Raw genomic sequence first — 15547 nt, forward strand, 5'->3', positions numbered from 1 at the left:
ACTCAGTGAACAACTTAAATAGACTAGGGAAGGCTACTGGAGTCAGGCACAGGGCCGGGATAAACCTTAACATCTTCTGCCAGCCAGGGCAAAAGGAAGTCTTCTATTTCCCAATCAGCCTTCAGATATGTAAGAAAAGAGAAGAATATATGCCAAACATGATTTTACTTAACCATTCATTACCAAAATATTCCCCCACTCACTTAAATACTTCAATTTCTTGAAATATGATGTAATAGCTTTCATAAAGCAACCACAAAACATAATACTAGGCACTTCATTGCCATAAATTTTTTTGATGTTTACAGAACATTTAACTACAAATGCAACATACACTGTGAATATAAAAATCTTTAGTGCTCTAAAAATCCTTGGGGCAAACAACTGCTAAAGGATAGCGATTTCATATAAACAAAACACTTAGTGCTGAAATAACCAGGAATTGCAGTATCTCTCTTAATGGTAGTATAATAGAAAACTATTCTTTACTTTCTTCCAGTCCCAGAAATGAGATGATTTCAAGCACCTATATCTGTCAAAAAGCAGTAAGAATAGCAGCTGAGTTTTCTAAAATTTAAAAGTAATACTTTGGCTGGGATGTCACGTACTGTCGCTTAGCACCTAAAAAGATCTGCACTCCCCTTGCCCCAATTAATGGTACAATTCAACAAATTTTATTAACATGCTAGCAAAAAAAAAAAAAAAACATTAAACCAACTTCTATGTCTATATTCCACCTCTTATTAAGATCCTGATTAAATATTCCCAAGAAAATTATTCTGCTCAGCAAGATAGTGGAGTAGTTAAAAGCATTGAAGACTTTGGAAACTAACTGAAAATTCACACACACACACACACACACACACACACACACACACACACACTCATGCACACGCATACACACACAAACATACAGTGCTTGGCGCCTAGGAAGAGGTACTATGTAAAAGTTAAAAAAAAATTACAAGGGGAATAATCTAACTACTTACGAAAACTTTTACCAAAAAAACAACAACAAAACAAAAACAAAAACAACCCACATAGCTTCTTTCTGAAGTTCTAATGTACACTGATATTAGCAACTAGTACTCATTGTATTATTGACTTTGAAAGGAAAAATAAATATCAGTGTTTCCTGGCTTTTATTTAAACTTCTTTGGGAAAATTATTGATAAATGGTACTTTAAAGGTGTGAAGCATTATGTTAGGAAAATGATAAAGAATGTATGGACAATCCTTCTTTCCTCACCTGCCCTGAGGAAGTGTAAACCCAGAAACAGAAATACAGTATAATGGAACTGAAAGGTGATGAAATTGGAAATGGGAAAGATGAAAAGTGAGTGTTTTCTGCCTCTAATGGGAATGTCTCTCTGTAAGAGATGGCCTTAGTGTCTTTCCTATCTTATTGTAGTTCAATTCAGTACATTTCCATAGATGCCTTTCATACTTAGCGTATAGTCCATAAATTTTTAATAAACGATTATAAATTACATACAATAAACCCATAACATACTATGAATTTCCAATAGACATTGAACTCAGAAAAGTCATAGTGGAGCCAGAATTTGGGCTTCTATTCTTAAACATCCATGTGCTATACTACAACCTATTTTACTCAGAAATACTTTTTTTATTTCATGCCATATTGTCAATACTTTAAAAATCCAAGAGTCCTGAAAATTAAAAGACTCTTGATCACAATTTGTGATGCTCTCTGAAAATAGGTTAGACTCTCCTGTCTTATTAATTTTTTAGTGAGAACTTATTATTTTGAAGGAACATGAAACACAATGCTAAAATATTTATAGAGATGTTAAAATATTTATATGTGCAAAAGCAAAATGACCATATTTGGCTCTAAATTTTCTAATGAATAAAAAGGTAATGTAAAAAATAATTCTTCTATTATGCTCTTTGTTTCAATCAAATGACCAGATGAACTGGCAACGATTTTCTTCAATTACAGGTACTACTAAATCTTGTGTCTTTAGGTTTTGTCTGTGTCCATGTTGGTGACCTGCCCAGATCCTCTTCACCCACCGGTACACTCCACTCCCCAAGAACATAGCATGCACCCAGTGGACCAGGCCAAGTGGAGATTTTAGCTGCAGCCATATTGACCACATCTTTGCTTGCCTCTTCTCCCCACTCTCCCCTGGGTCTCTCGTCTCCTTACAGGTTTCCCTGAAGAGCACTCCCTCAATAAATCATGTGCTCCCAAATCTATGATGCATGCACTTTTTTAGGGAATCTCACTTAACACAGAATCTTTATAGAAAGAATACATTATTAACTAAATTCTTGAACCAGTTTCCACTTGCACTGTATAAAATAATGAAACGAAACCAACAAATTTATCAAATGTGGGGTTAACCAATCATGGAGGTAACTGAAGTCATGAACTGCTCCAAAGAACAGGCAAAGAAAAGAGAGCAAAACATAAAAACTCAGAGTAATGCCAAGCTCTTGGGTTCAGCTCCAGTGGCTAAATATCTCATTTGTGTTCTTCCATTTGTCATATACACTTGCTCAATGAGTTTGTTAACTCTAGTCCTTTGATTCCATCTTTCACAGCATATAAATTCTTCTTTATTATTAAGTTGAGTAAAGCTATTATTGCTACCTTATTTCAGATACTAAATCAATTCAATTATGCTTTATATTCTGCCATTTTGATATCAGTGGAAGAGAAATAATTAGAAAACTGGCATTGATCATAATATGAATTGTCAAGCTCAATTCCAGATGGAATAACAAGCTAGATGTGATGTCAGTTTTATTATAAGCTATTGTTCATTGACAAACTTAGCATTTGCAGTCCACAACATAATGGCAGGTACGTAATAGGAAATTTTGAGCTAAATAAGCTATTATTAACTTGGTGAAATGAAAATAACAGAAATAATCACAACCCTCTCTTAGTAAAGCATGGGACAATAATAGAAAATAAGCAGCAAGCATGGGACCACAATAAAAACATGTGACAAATTTTAAGTTAGTATGTATGTGTGTATATATACACATATACATAGATATAATATACATACAAATTTTAAGTTAGTATGTATGTATATATACATATATACAAATATATAATGTGTGTATGTGTGTGTATATATATATATATACATAATTTCATATCTTCTACATTTAAGCTAGAAGGAATATTTTTCTCTGAAACCTGCAGAAACACTCCCTCACTCTATTCTGTTCCAGATTTGTAAATAAAGACTGATTCAGGAATATTAATTATTCTCAAGCATACACCATTCTTTAATTCTCTCTGCCTCTGTCCACTGAAGTTTAATCAGTTTTCTGTCTTATGTGGGAACAGCTCTGTGCTTAAGTGGCTGAAGGGATATATCTTCACCTCGCTTCCTTCCACCCCCAGAGCCAGGAGAAGAACTATGCCAGTGACAGCAATAATGGCCATTCAAAGAACCCTCTGGCAGGATCTCTAAAGCTCAATGTTTGTTTTACCTAAGAATGCCTTTAGGGGCGCCCGGGGGGCTCAGTCAGTTAAGCATCCAACTTCAGCTCAGACCATGATCTCACAGTTGGTGGGTTTGAGCCTCACATCGGGCTCTGTGCTGACAGCTAGAGCCTGGAGCTGCTTCGGATTCTGTACCTCCCTCTCTCTCTGCCCCTCCCCTGCTTGCACTCTGTCTCTCTTTCTCTCCCTCTCAAAAATAAACAAACATTAAAAAGTTAAAAAAAAAAAAAGAATGCCTTCTATACTCAAAGGATACATCACAATGCTGGGAGAATTCCATCAACAATCTATTACTTCCAACCAAGGGTGTTTACAAGCATGTGTCCTCCTGGTATGGAAACAAGCTCAGAGGACAAGTGCTTACAGGGGTGAGGGGATAGGAAGACCCTGAACAGTACAGTTCTCCCTCCACCTTTTAGAATGCCCATTTTACAACACTAAGTCACAAAATGGAGCAATGAAAAAAGAAATGGAATTTAATGCTTATGTGCTCTTATCATCCATTTATTCTTCAATAAATGTTTCTTAAGCATCTATTTATGCCTGGTACTGTGCTGAGTGCCACAAGTGATACTGGAACGCCCCTCAGGAAGTTTATATCCAAGTAAAGAAGAAAGAGTTTTCAGCTTTACCTCTTAAATAAACACAGCCCTTTGAAACAAAGATAATAGCAATATAAATATGAATTACACCATCTCTTTGAAGGAACAGAACACATGTGAAACATAAGAAGGCAAATTTGTCACTCAAATATTTAGAGAGATAATGCAGTACTTACAAAATAGGCACACTTAAAATAGAAGGGAGAAAAATATTTTTAAAAACACTTTTTTTTCTACAATCATATTCTTGCCAGAGATTCAATGGAGATAATTAAGCAAATTTTAAGATTTTACTTCTTGTTGTAGTCCTACAAATCCTACAAAGGCTATGTTTTATCAATCTAAAGACATTTCTACATAACATACTAAGTTTTTGTAGCTCTAATAGAACTCTGAATTTCAAGAAGAAAAAAAAAGTCTGTTAAAATCACACAAACAGTCGCTATACAAATGTGAAATAAAGGTAAAGCCAATGGGCAAACAACTACATTGTTTTTTGTATGTATGACGTCTCTTTACAGGGGAAGCTTTGCTAGTAGTAACACATATACACACAGAAGTCCACAGACAATCCTGGGAAAAATATGCCAAGACCAAGGAAGGTTCCATGAGTAGTAAGACGTGATACATACTATATATGGTTTTATGATGAAAAATGCTTCTTGACTTCAGTCCTCACTATGTGAATTGTCTTCTTTAGGTCATGGCTCAACTTTACCATTTGTACCCTCCCTGGCCCCCTCCCGCAAACATGAACCTCAAACCTGGACTCTGATGTCCCTATCGCTGTCATAAGCCATTTACCATTGACTGCTGTAATAGAAAAGCCACTAGAGCAGGAAGAGGCAAGGGCTGCAGAAAGGAGATGGTTAGGTACAGATAGGAAGTGATTTTTTCTTCTGCTATTAAATGAAGGGCAGAAGAAAATGCCATCTTGATGTCCTCAGAATCCTCTGCCACCTTAGACCTGAGCAGAGCCTGTGATATTTGTCTTCTGCAGGAGGGAATAGTAAAACTGCAGATATGTACAGTGGGATGGGCCGACAGCCCCTGCCCCTCGCTCAATGGCAGAGGGTGGGCAAATTTGTGGATACATGGCAATGGTGTCGCATGAGACACCCAGTGCTTTTATTTCATGCGTGTCTTCATGACAGAGCTCTTCTCTGCTCGTATCAACACAAAGGGCCAGCTCAGGGCTGTCATTTTATGTATTTCTTTTACATGGATTTTTTAAAAATCTATCTGACCAAACAAATGGTGACGTTAACCCTGACTTAATATATTATTTTGTCCTCTGCATGAGGCATCCCACAGAGCTGGGAAAAGTCAGGATTGCCAGGAAGCTGAACCTAGTAGAGCTTGATGCTCGGCAGTGTGAGGGTCAGAGAGATTTGTCAGGTTGGTTGACATCAGCCTTGCCTGGGGATCTCATCAGTTCTGGTGTGCCTTTTAAAACCATGAGGAAGTTTTGAATTATTTCCATAAAAGAAAAATTCTCCGTTTCAGAAATACATTAAAAGGCACACTTTTATTGGAAATGTAAATAGTCACTTACTTTTCCATGACAGTCACCTTCATCATTGATATTCACTTCATGATGAGAATTCTATAGACAAATGAAGGTCAAACCTCCTTAGACTCCTCTCATGAGGAAAACTATTATTTTTTAAAAGGTTATCAATGCACACATATGTAGACATATAAATATTTATATGGAAACTTACCACCTAGTCGGTGAATAAAAATGGGAATAGAAATGAGGTGCTCTGGGAATCCTTCCTGTGTGACTGTACTTTCAAATCAGGAGAGCGCCGTTTCTTTTGCCATTTGTATCCCTGTGTCTAACTGGGAAAGGTCAATATTTCATATAACATAAGCAACAAAGGACTTTGGATTCTTTCTCAGTTTACGGAAAGGAAAACATGTGAGGTCCCAGAAGGTTAAGTGACTTAAGATCACATTGCTGGGTTAAACCTAAAACACATTTTTCTGGATTCTCAATCCAGTCCTACTTCTGTGGTATTGGAAGTATTGATCAGAATAATAATCTATGGTATTGAAAAAGGTAAAAAGTTACCAGATTAGCTAGTAAAAATAGAAGGTATTACAGTAGTAAATTTAGTAAACTAGGAACATGAGCCAGACCTTAGAGGAAGAGAAAGACCACAGCTAAACTGTGGAATTATTTGCACTCTGCTAGGCCACAAGAGAAGGGCAGAGAAGTGCACAGTAGAAATCCAACCACAAAAGGTAAAGGTCTTTGGTCAAAGCTGCACCATGTGTTTGCCTCTCAGGGCTGCCCTAGAAATTGCCCCCCCCCCCCACCTTATGATTCAAAAGAAAAAGATCCTGGGGATCCTGGGTGGCTTAGTTGGTTAAGCTTCTGACTTTGGCTCAGGTCATGATCTCACAGACCCCACGATGGGCTCTGTGCTGACAGCTCAGAGCCTAGAGCCTGCTTTCGATTCTGTGTCTCCGTCTCTCTTTGTCCCTCCCCCATTCACTCTCTCTGTCTGTCTGTCTGTCTCTTCCTCAAAAATAAACATTTAAAAAAATTTTAATTTAAAAAAGAAACACAAAAGAAAAAGATCCTAATTTAAAAAATGAAGTAAATTGAGACAGAGCTACATATGGCCTAGGAAACACTATCTTGAGGGAAAGTCTGGGGAGGGATTCGGTAGAATTGGGCCACAAACAGATACTGATGTCATCATGGGAAACAAAATGATTTCTGGGGGTGCCTGGGTGGCTTGATCAGTTAAGCGTCTGACTCTTGATTTTGGCTCAGGTCATGATCTCACAGTTTGTAGGTTCGAACCCCACATTGGGCTCCACATTGATGGGGGAAAGCGTGCTTGGGATTCTTTCTCTCTCCTTCTCTCTCTCCCCCCTCAATTCTCCTGAAAACTACAGACTGAGGTCACAGGGCTTGTTGGTCTGTGCTTCTCCCCTGACTTTGCTCAGGGGCAGTGTTACGTGGAAATCAGGAAGTCATGTGCTGTATTGCCTTAGTGTGTCCTGGCACTGGAGGCTGGAAGGGAACTGTAGACATTCTGGCCCCCGGGCCTGGGATAAGCTGGGAAAAGCATGAATGCCTACAATAAAGCATTCATGCCCACCTCATACTGCAGCATTTTAAGTCCTATTACAGGACCACACACTTAATCTTCACAGAAACTTGTAGCACGGGCAGCAACTACTAACCCCTTTAGAGAAATGTACAAGCAGGCTCAGAGGATTGTATATTATTTGTGGAAGATCAAACTATATGTGGCAAGGTCAGAGAATCCAAATTTCTGATTTCTCTTTTCCATTTTATTAAGCAGACTCACCATCAAAATGGAGTAAAAAAAAAAATCACAATCCACAGTTAATGCAGATATTTTTCAAAAGGCATTAGCTCCCATTTCAAGAAAGTTACATGTTTAAAGTTTTCTTTCTAAATAGGTTCCCTTTTAAACGGCAAACTATTTTCTATTTAGTTTCCCTTCTAAATGTTTTTCCCAATGGAAATAGAAACTTTTGACATGAGGCAGCCTGGTCTTTATGTCTGGCTTATATTCATTTTCTCTCTCTCTCTCTCTCTCTCTCTCTCTCTTAGTTTTCTGTATTTTTTTTAAGTAAACTCTATGCCCAACATGGGGCTTGAACTCAAAACTCTGAGATCAAGAGTCACATCTCTACCAACTGAGCCAGCCAGGCACCTGATGTCTGATTTGTTCTAACTGTCACATCTAGTGACTACAAATAAAATAGATCACTTTTCAAATCTAGATCTTAAAGTTAATGGAACGGGATACATTTGGTAACCTGTTCTGTTAACATTCTAAAATTGAACACAGTGATAGGAGGCTCAAAAACTAGGCTATACAAACCTTTTGGTAGTTACTTAGTACTCTTGCAAGATGACCACAGTAGTAGCAGTTAAGATGTAACTGCTTCCTGTCTCCTGAAAACACCTGCTCTAGGTAAGACACAAAGCTATCCATAGAAAGGGCAGTAACTGTTGTGACAACCTTTGGAACACATTTGTAGGGGCATGTCCCTACATGTGACATGGCAGGGCATCCTTTCCTTTGGTTGGTCCTCTCATTTTCAAGTGAATGGAAGAATAAAGCTAATTACTTTGAAAGGCATCAACAAAGGTTAATACGTTCCATTTTTATGAGAGTTATGCTCTTTGTACTCTGAGGTTCTCTTATAAACTTATAGGACCTAGAGCCTTTGAGCTACATACTATATTTAATTAATCCAATGGTTAAAAACAGAGTTATTCATTTATCAATGGACACTTGGGTTGCTTCCATATCTTGGCTATTGTCAATAATGCTGCAATAAACAAAGAGGTGCATATGTCTTTTCCAACTAGTGTTTTTGTTTTTGGGGAGTGAAGAAGATGTAATACACACACACCTACACACACACACACACACAATGGACTATTACTCAGCCATAAAAAAAGAATGAAATCTTGTGATTTGCAAAAACATGGATGGACCTAGAGGGTATAATACTAAGCAAAATAAGACAGAGAAAGAGAAATATCACCTGATTTCACTCATATGTGGAATTTAAGAAACAAAACAAACAAATAAAAAGAGACAAACAAACAACCAGACTCTTAAATACAGAGAACAAACTGAGGGTTGCTGGAGGGAGAGTGGGCAGGGGGATGGGATAAATCATTGATGGGTATTTATGGAGTGTCCTTGTTGTGATGAGCACTGGGTGTTACATATAAGTGATGAATCACTAAATTCTACTCCTTAACCTAATATTATACTCACTATATGTTAAATAATTGGAATTTAAATTAAAAACTTGAAACAAAACAAATAAACAAACAAAAGAGGCAAAAAAAAAAAAAAAACAAAACACCCAGATTCTTAAATACAGAGAACAAACTGGTGATTCCTAGAGGGGAGGTGGGTGGGGAATGGGTGAAATAGACAAGGGAGATTAAGAGTACATTTATCTTTTTTATTTAAGCATTTGTTTAATATATATTTTTGAGAGACAGAGAGAGAGAGCAAGCAAGCAGGGGAGGGGAGGGACAGAGGGAGAGGGAGATACAGAATCCAAAGCAAGCCCCAGGTTCTGAACTGTCAGCACACAACCCGACGTGGGGCTCAAACTCACCAACCATGAGATCATGACCTGAGCCAAAATCAGACACTTAATCAACAAAGCCACCCGGGTGCCCCAATAGTATACACTTATCTTGCTGAGCACTGAGAAATGTAAAAATTGTAGAATCATTATATCAGACACCTGAAACTAATATAATACCATACGTAAATTACACTTGAAAAAAAATTTAATGAAAACAAAAAGCAAAAAAAAAAAAAAAGACAGAAGTTACTCTCTTGACAGAGGAACTCAGCATGAAATATGGTTTGTCTATTTGTTGCAGGCTTATAATAAAAAATATGAATAATGCACCATTAAGTTAGTATGTTCAATGAAGAAAACAAATGTAGAAAACTATTTTAAAAGCCCTAGCTACCCTTGTGATGAGCATAGCATAACATACAGAGATGTTGATTCAGTACATTGTACAACTGAAACTAATGTAAATTAGGTTTCAACTATACTCATATAAAAACATTAAATGAAAGTAAAATAATATTAATACAATTATAAATATGTGCTATGAAGAAAATTTTAAATAAAAATAGTCATTAAGAATACTTCTTCTGAGACAGGCCAGACAACATTCACATGAAAACTGCACATGTCAAAAAAAAAACAACAACAAAAAAAAAACAATCCTTTTTTGACAGACACAATTTGACATGTGCAATAGGAAATAAAAAAAAAATTCTATTAATTTTATGAATGTGTATATGTTTGTATGCCCATACATATAGATAGATATGTATGTATGTTATAAATAAATATTTCCTGGTGGACAGCCATCATTAATATTATAGTTGCATTAATTTTCCCCCTGAAGTAAACAAATACTACATATAATATCTAAATTTTCTGTATTCATGAATTTGTTTCACTCAAAAGAGAAGTAACTCTTGCTCTAAATCCATCAAAAGTGGTGTTTATCCAACATTATGAACATGTCTTCCAGTTAATGTTTGAAATGGGTGAAGTTAAAATTTCTTACCATCCAAGCTGTGACAAAGTCCCCCATCCAGGTCCCTACTGCAGCTAATTTCATGAAACTTTCATTTCGGATGCCCATATAGTCTGTAATGATATATGCTCTGTGGAAACAAACACACAAGACATTGTCCAGACTGAGAGAGCTACATCGTCAAAGAATTCTGGTTCAGCAACACGCAAAGGGACTTCCCTCCCTTTCAACAAGATCTCCCGCTTTTGTCTCATCACATATGCTTACAGATCTGAAAGGCTCAGAAGAGCTCTGGGGGTGTCTGGGTCAGTTCCAATTAGATTTGAAGGCTGGCTGTGGCTATACCAATTACCACGTGCATTTCATTTTCAAGCTGTAAGACTGACAACAGCTTTTGGAAAATCAAACAGAGGTACTCAGCAAAGGCATCATTTCACGCTCACTCAGGTATGAAGAGAGGGGAAACAATTCCTGAGTTAGAGTAACTTGAAAGGGAAGAGAAAAGCTCACTTTTCTTTCAGTTCTGTCAAATCAGAACTATTGAAGACATACTGGGACTAGGCTTTACATAGAATATCATACCTGAACAATAGTCAAAAAAAGGTGCATTTGAGAAAAATTTTAATGCAATGAAGTAACGTAAAATTTGATTCAAATATATGTGGTTTAAATTATTACTTAAATAAATAACAATAACCAGAAGATTTTATTTCACCTCTTTTTGTGTCACAATTTCTTGTCCACTTCCTATAACACTAATTCATGTTCTTTACAGCCCAAAGAGAGTCAAAGGCATGACTGATCATTAAATACAAGTAACAAGACTATATTTACTGCATGTAATTTCATTTCTTTCTTCTTATTTGATTTCAAGAAAATCTAAGTATTATTTTCCTATGGTACAATTTCTCCAGGAAAACTGGGACACAGGGAGATCACTTAACTCACCCAATCAATACCACATAACTGATGAATGGTAATTAGGAATCAAATTTCCCTCTCTCTTTTTAAGTCTAAGGTTTTTTCGCTCAGATTTTTTTTACATTAAATTTTGTTCCTTTTCTTAAACATAAGAGTATTAGTTAACCTTGATTCTTCTTAAATGAACTTTAAAATAAGATACAGTAGAAAATGATATGTTTGTTATTTAGTGAAACTATAAAGAAATACATTTTTGAAGTCATTGAGAGGTAAATCATCTCCAATTTAGTTTTTTTTTCTGGAGTTATTTCAGATAGTTTTTTTTATCCATAATATAAACAAATATTTAAATGGTTTTACTTAACAAAAATAAACTTATGAACTCTTGAAACAACTTTTTCCCACATGCTTCATTCACCAACCTTAGAAGATCTTTATAAAAATCTTAAGATCTCACCTCAAAATCCTGGGTCTCTATTCCATGGATTTCCATAATGGCCAAAGAAATCATAGCTATCATAAACTGCTTGCTTACAATATTCCAGAGATCACTATTTGCACTTTAAATACAGTGTCTCCAATACCTTCCAAGTCAGCACAATGAAATGTATTATGATTCCTGTTTCACACATATGGAATTGAGGCTTCAAAGAGTTTTTGCAACTTTCTCAAGGTCAAGCATCTAGTAAATAGACAAGGTTTGAATCTAAATGATTGTCTCCCAAATGCAGGCACTTAACCACTATGCTGTATCTTCTTCCTATAAGGGTTAGTGAGATATAAAAAACACAAAGAATATCTATTCTGTTCCCCAGTAATTTAGAAGACATGAAGATAAAGACTTATATCCTTTGAGGATAATTCATAACAGAAGTCAAGAGCAGCATGCAGAGGCTGCAGCCCCCCAGAGTGACGATGAGTCTTGGATTCCCACCAAGTTCACCAAACTAAACAGCCTATGCATGAAAGCCCCCAAGTTAACTTGGACACCTTGGTCTTACTCTCCTCAGTATCACTATTACTGAACAGTTCTTGAGCAGTGAACTCAGTGTACTTTAGAGTATTAGCTCTGATAACTGTCCAGCTCTTTCAGTGACATTTCAAAGGATGTGTTGAATGCCACATCCCTATCTGTTACTTTGCCAGTGAGTTCTAGAATCCATTGAACTAGGATGGAAATTTTGGGGTACATCCTTTGTGGTAATATAGGTATGTATAAGAGAAGACAATCTCTTATTTCAGTATCTAAAAATAGGGATGAAATGAGGGCACCTGGGTGGCTCAATCGGTTAAGTGTCCAACTTCAACTCAGGTCATGATCTCACAGTTCATGAGTTTGAGCCTCTTATTGGGCTCTGCATCATAGCCTGCTTCAGAATCTCTGTCTCCCTGTCTGTCTCTCTGCCCTGCCCCTTCTGGCAGAGTCAGTCAGTCTCTCTCTCTCTCTCTCTCTCTCTCTCTCTCTCTCTCTCTCTCTCTCAAAAATAAACACTTAAAAAATAAATAAATAAGTAAAATTAGGGATGAGATAGATAAGCTTGCAAGAGATCAATGATCCAGCCAAGAACTACAAAAAATCTAAATAAAATATTGGCAGTCTCAGTGAGTTGGAGAGACAACATTAGAAACTTAAAGAGCCACGATCCTCATCTTGAAGGGGTCCAGAAGGAAGTATGATACACAGCTGGCTTTACTTTCAAGACATTTGTCAAATTATGAATTATGTTCGGGGGGAGGCTAAGAGACGAAGCAGAAAGTCTGTGAGAAGCACAGCAGAGCTTTGGCAATTTTACCACGTTAAGGAGACTATTGTACTTCAGATCCTGCCAGAAGGAAAGGACCAAGAGAACACGCAGAGCAATGGAAGGCTAGAGAAAACCAGAGATGGATGGGTCCTTGATAAAACTGAATCAGTCCTTCCCCACTCCATTTCATGACTGGATTAAGGTGATGAGCTTCTATTCTACCCATCCAACAGAGGAAAGAGTGAACATTTTCTAGAAGAATAAAATATCATCTAGATCCTCTACGTGTTTTTATATAGAACATCCATCAGACATTGAAATATTACTAAGATATCAAGAAACAGGGCCATACCACCAAAAATCAAGAGAAAAGCCATGTCTAAGACTTGATAACAACAGGGAGTTATTTTGGCTATCCTTTTCACCTTCATTCCCCAGCACTTAGAGCACTGCCTGCATATAATAAGTGATCAGTGAACATTTGTTTAGTGTATGAATTAATGAAGTGAATCAAGTTATTCATGTTTCTGCATGGCATGGGTAGATCTATGTATGTGAAACCCTAGAAACAGCAGTAAAGCGATATTTGAACTGTGGGCATGTGGTGAGTACTGAATACTACGGTAACAATGAAGATGAGATAGCACAACTTATGAAATAACTACTATATATATATATATAGGCTATATAAAAGGTAGTAGGTAGTAGGTATTCTGGCTTTTGCTGCTTTAGAGAAATATACAGAAGAATTACAAATTTGCTGCCTGACATAAAAATTTGCAACTACTAGCTCATTGATCTGCATACCCTATAACAGTAATATTTCCTGTACTGGTTGCAAAGGACAGAGTGTGCTTATGTTTATATAAGCAATGTTAGCCAGTTTGAATATCACATTGAACTCTAATAAAGTGAAGCTGTGAAGCTTCATACCTAATGTTTTAGGGAGTGATTCAGAATAAAATTCTATTTGCTAGGAGGCACCATTAACATTTTTAGTTTTGCTTGGAGTTGTAGCTAATTGTTTCAACTATTCCTACATCTTTTGTTTGTTTTGTTTTATACTTTAGCTAATTATTTCCACTGTGCATAGATCTAGAAAATCTTGCGGTTAACCAGCCTTCCAGGTAAATATCAATAATATCTTTAAAATATCATTTCTTTAAAAATTCTAAATGAATTTCTTTACAGGCTATGCCTTCAGTTTTTATTTTTTCTTGAGATCTCAAGCCTAACTGTCAAATCCATAACAGGTGGGTGTTAACAGCAATATACAGGACCTTAGAAATGTTCATAATTATCATAATAGCCTGAAAAGCTATCAAGACTATTGTACCTAGTGAAAACTATGTACTCAATGGGCATAAACGAATCAGGCTCTAAATAGTCAATAAAACTATAATCTAGTAAATTGATCTTACAGGGGAGAGTCTTGATCACTAGCAACAAAAGTTCCAGTTCACTTCAGTCTATTACTTATATGTACATGAATATAGTCAATGCCAGGTGATTTAGGAGTTGAGTTTCTGAAAGTTTAACAGGAGGCAGTAAACATAGATCACCAAACCAATATGGATTCATGCTTCACTGAAGATCCATCTGTGGCCAGCTGGATTCATAATGTCACAGCTGTCTCTCCCAGCCATGTTTGGGCAACATAAACAAGATTGGGGGCTTCATACACAAGTAAATCATAGATAAGGAGTTGAGTTACATGAGGACAGTCCTGAATTAAACATAATGAAACTAAAGTGAAAATTCTAAGTATTCTTACAACGTTGGGGAGAAAATTTGTCACTATAAAGCACCGGGAGTTAAACCTGGATTTATTACGATTTAACCTTCTGTCAATCCTTTTGTGTTTGTAATGAAATGATTAACAGTCTTCAATCCAGTCTATTATCCAAATAACCACATTTTAGCATTTTTGCTTAAAATTCCTAGTTCTTGCTTATTGAAAGGCTTTGATGGAGCTCAGTACACGTGTATAAACCTCTCAGGCAGGAACTAGGGTATAAACCTACAAAGCAAGATCCATTGGAAAGTCAAAATCCTACAGATAATTGTTAGGAGTAGCCTGGAATGATTAAATGTGCCTCTAGGCCTAAGAGTTCTTGGGGCGCCTGGGTGGCGCAGTTGGTTAAGCGTCCGACTTCAGCCAGGTCACGATCTCGCGGTCCGTGAGTTCGAGCCCCGCGTCAGGCTCTGGGCTGATGGCTCGGAGCCTGGAGCCTGTTTCCGATTCTGTGTCTCCCTCTCTCTCTGCCCCTCCCCCGTTCATGCTCTGTCTCTCTCTGTCCCAAAAATAAAATAAACGTTGAAAAAAAAATTAAAAAAAAAAAAAGAGTTCTTACAGATAAAATACCACCTCAAATTTCCCAACTTCAGCCATATATCCCCTCTAATTTTTATAAGGAAGACGTATATAAAAAGACTACAGATGGAGTTTTCATTGAACAAACTCAACCCTGAATGTGAATACATTCACCATACATGAACTATTCCTCTCATCCCTTGCTTTGTTTCAGCCCATTCAGTGAAATTCATCTGTATTAGATACAGAAACCTTAGTATGTCAGCAATTCCTCCCCTCTTTTACTCCTAACATTTGATTAATCACTAAGGTTACTTCTGAAAGGCTCACAAATCTATGCTCTTTTTCTGTCGTCACTACTACCTGCAAATGTCTCAATCC

General features: G+C 36.8%; 1 protein-coding gene across 6 annotated transcripts in view; it reads right to left on the reverse strand.

Moving 5' to 3' along the window:
* The window catches only part of TMEM117 (transmembrane protein 117), a 508588-nt gene that overhangs the window by 233857 nt on the left and 259184 nt on the right, over nt 1-15547 (reverse strand). For 5 of the 6 annotated variants that reach the window (XM_040488381.1, XM_040488382.1, XM_040488385.1 and 2 more), the window contains one exon: nt 10217-10316. The exons of the other annotated variant lie outside the window; for it this stretch is intronic. In XM_040488381.1, the coding sequence (XP_040344315.1) occupies nt 10217-10316 (100 nt within the window). The remainder of the gene's footprint in view (nt 1-10216; nt 10317-15547) is intronic. 6 annotated transcript variants of the gene reach the window in all.

This window comes from Herpailurus yagouaroundi, unplaced genomic scaffold, assembly GCF_014898765.1.
Source record: "Herpailurus yagouaroundi ecotype Mexico unplaced genomic scaffold, PumYag 166, whole genome shotgun sequence".
Taxonomy (NCBI): Eukaryota; Metazoa; Chordata; class Mammalia; order Carnivora; family Felidae; genus Herpailurus; species Herpailurus yagouaroundi.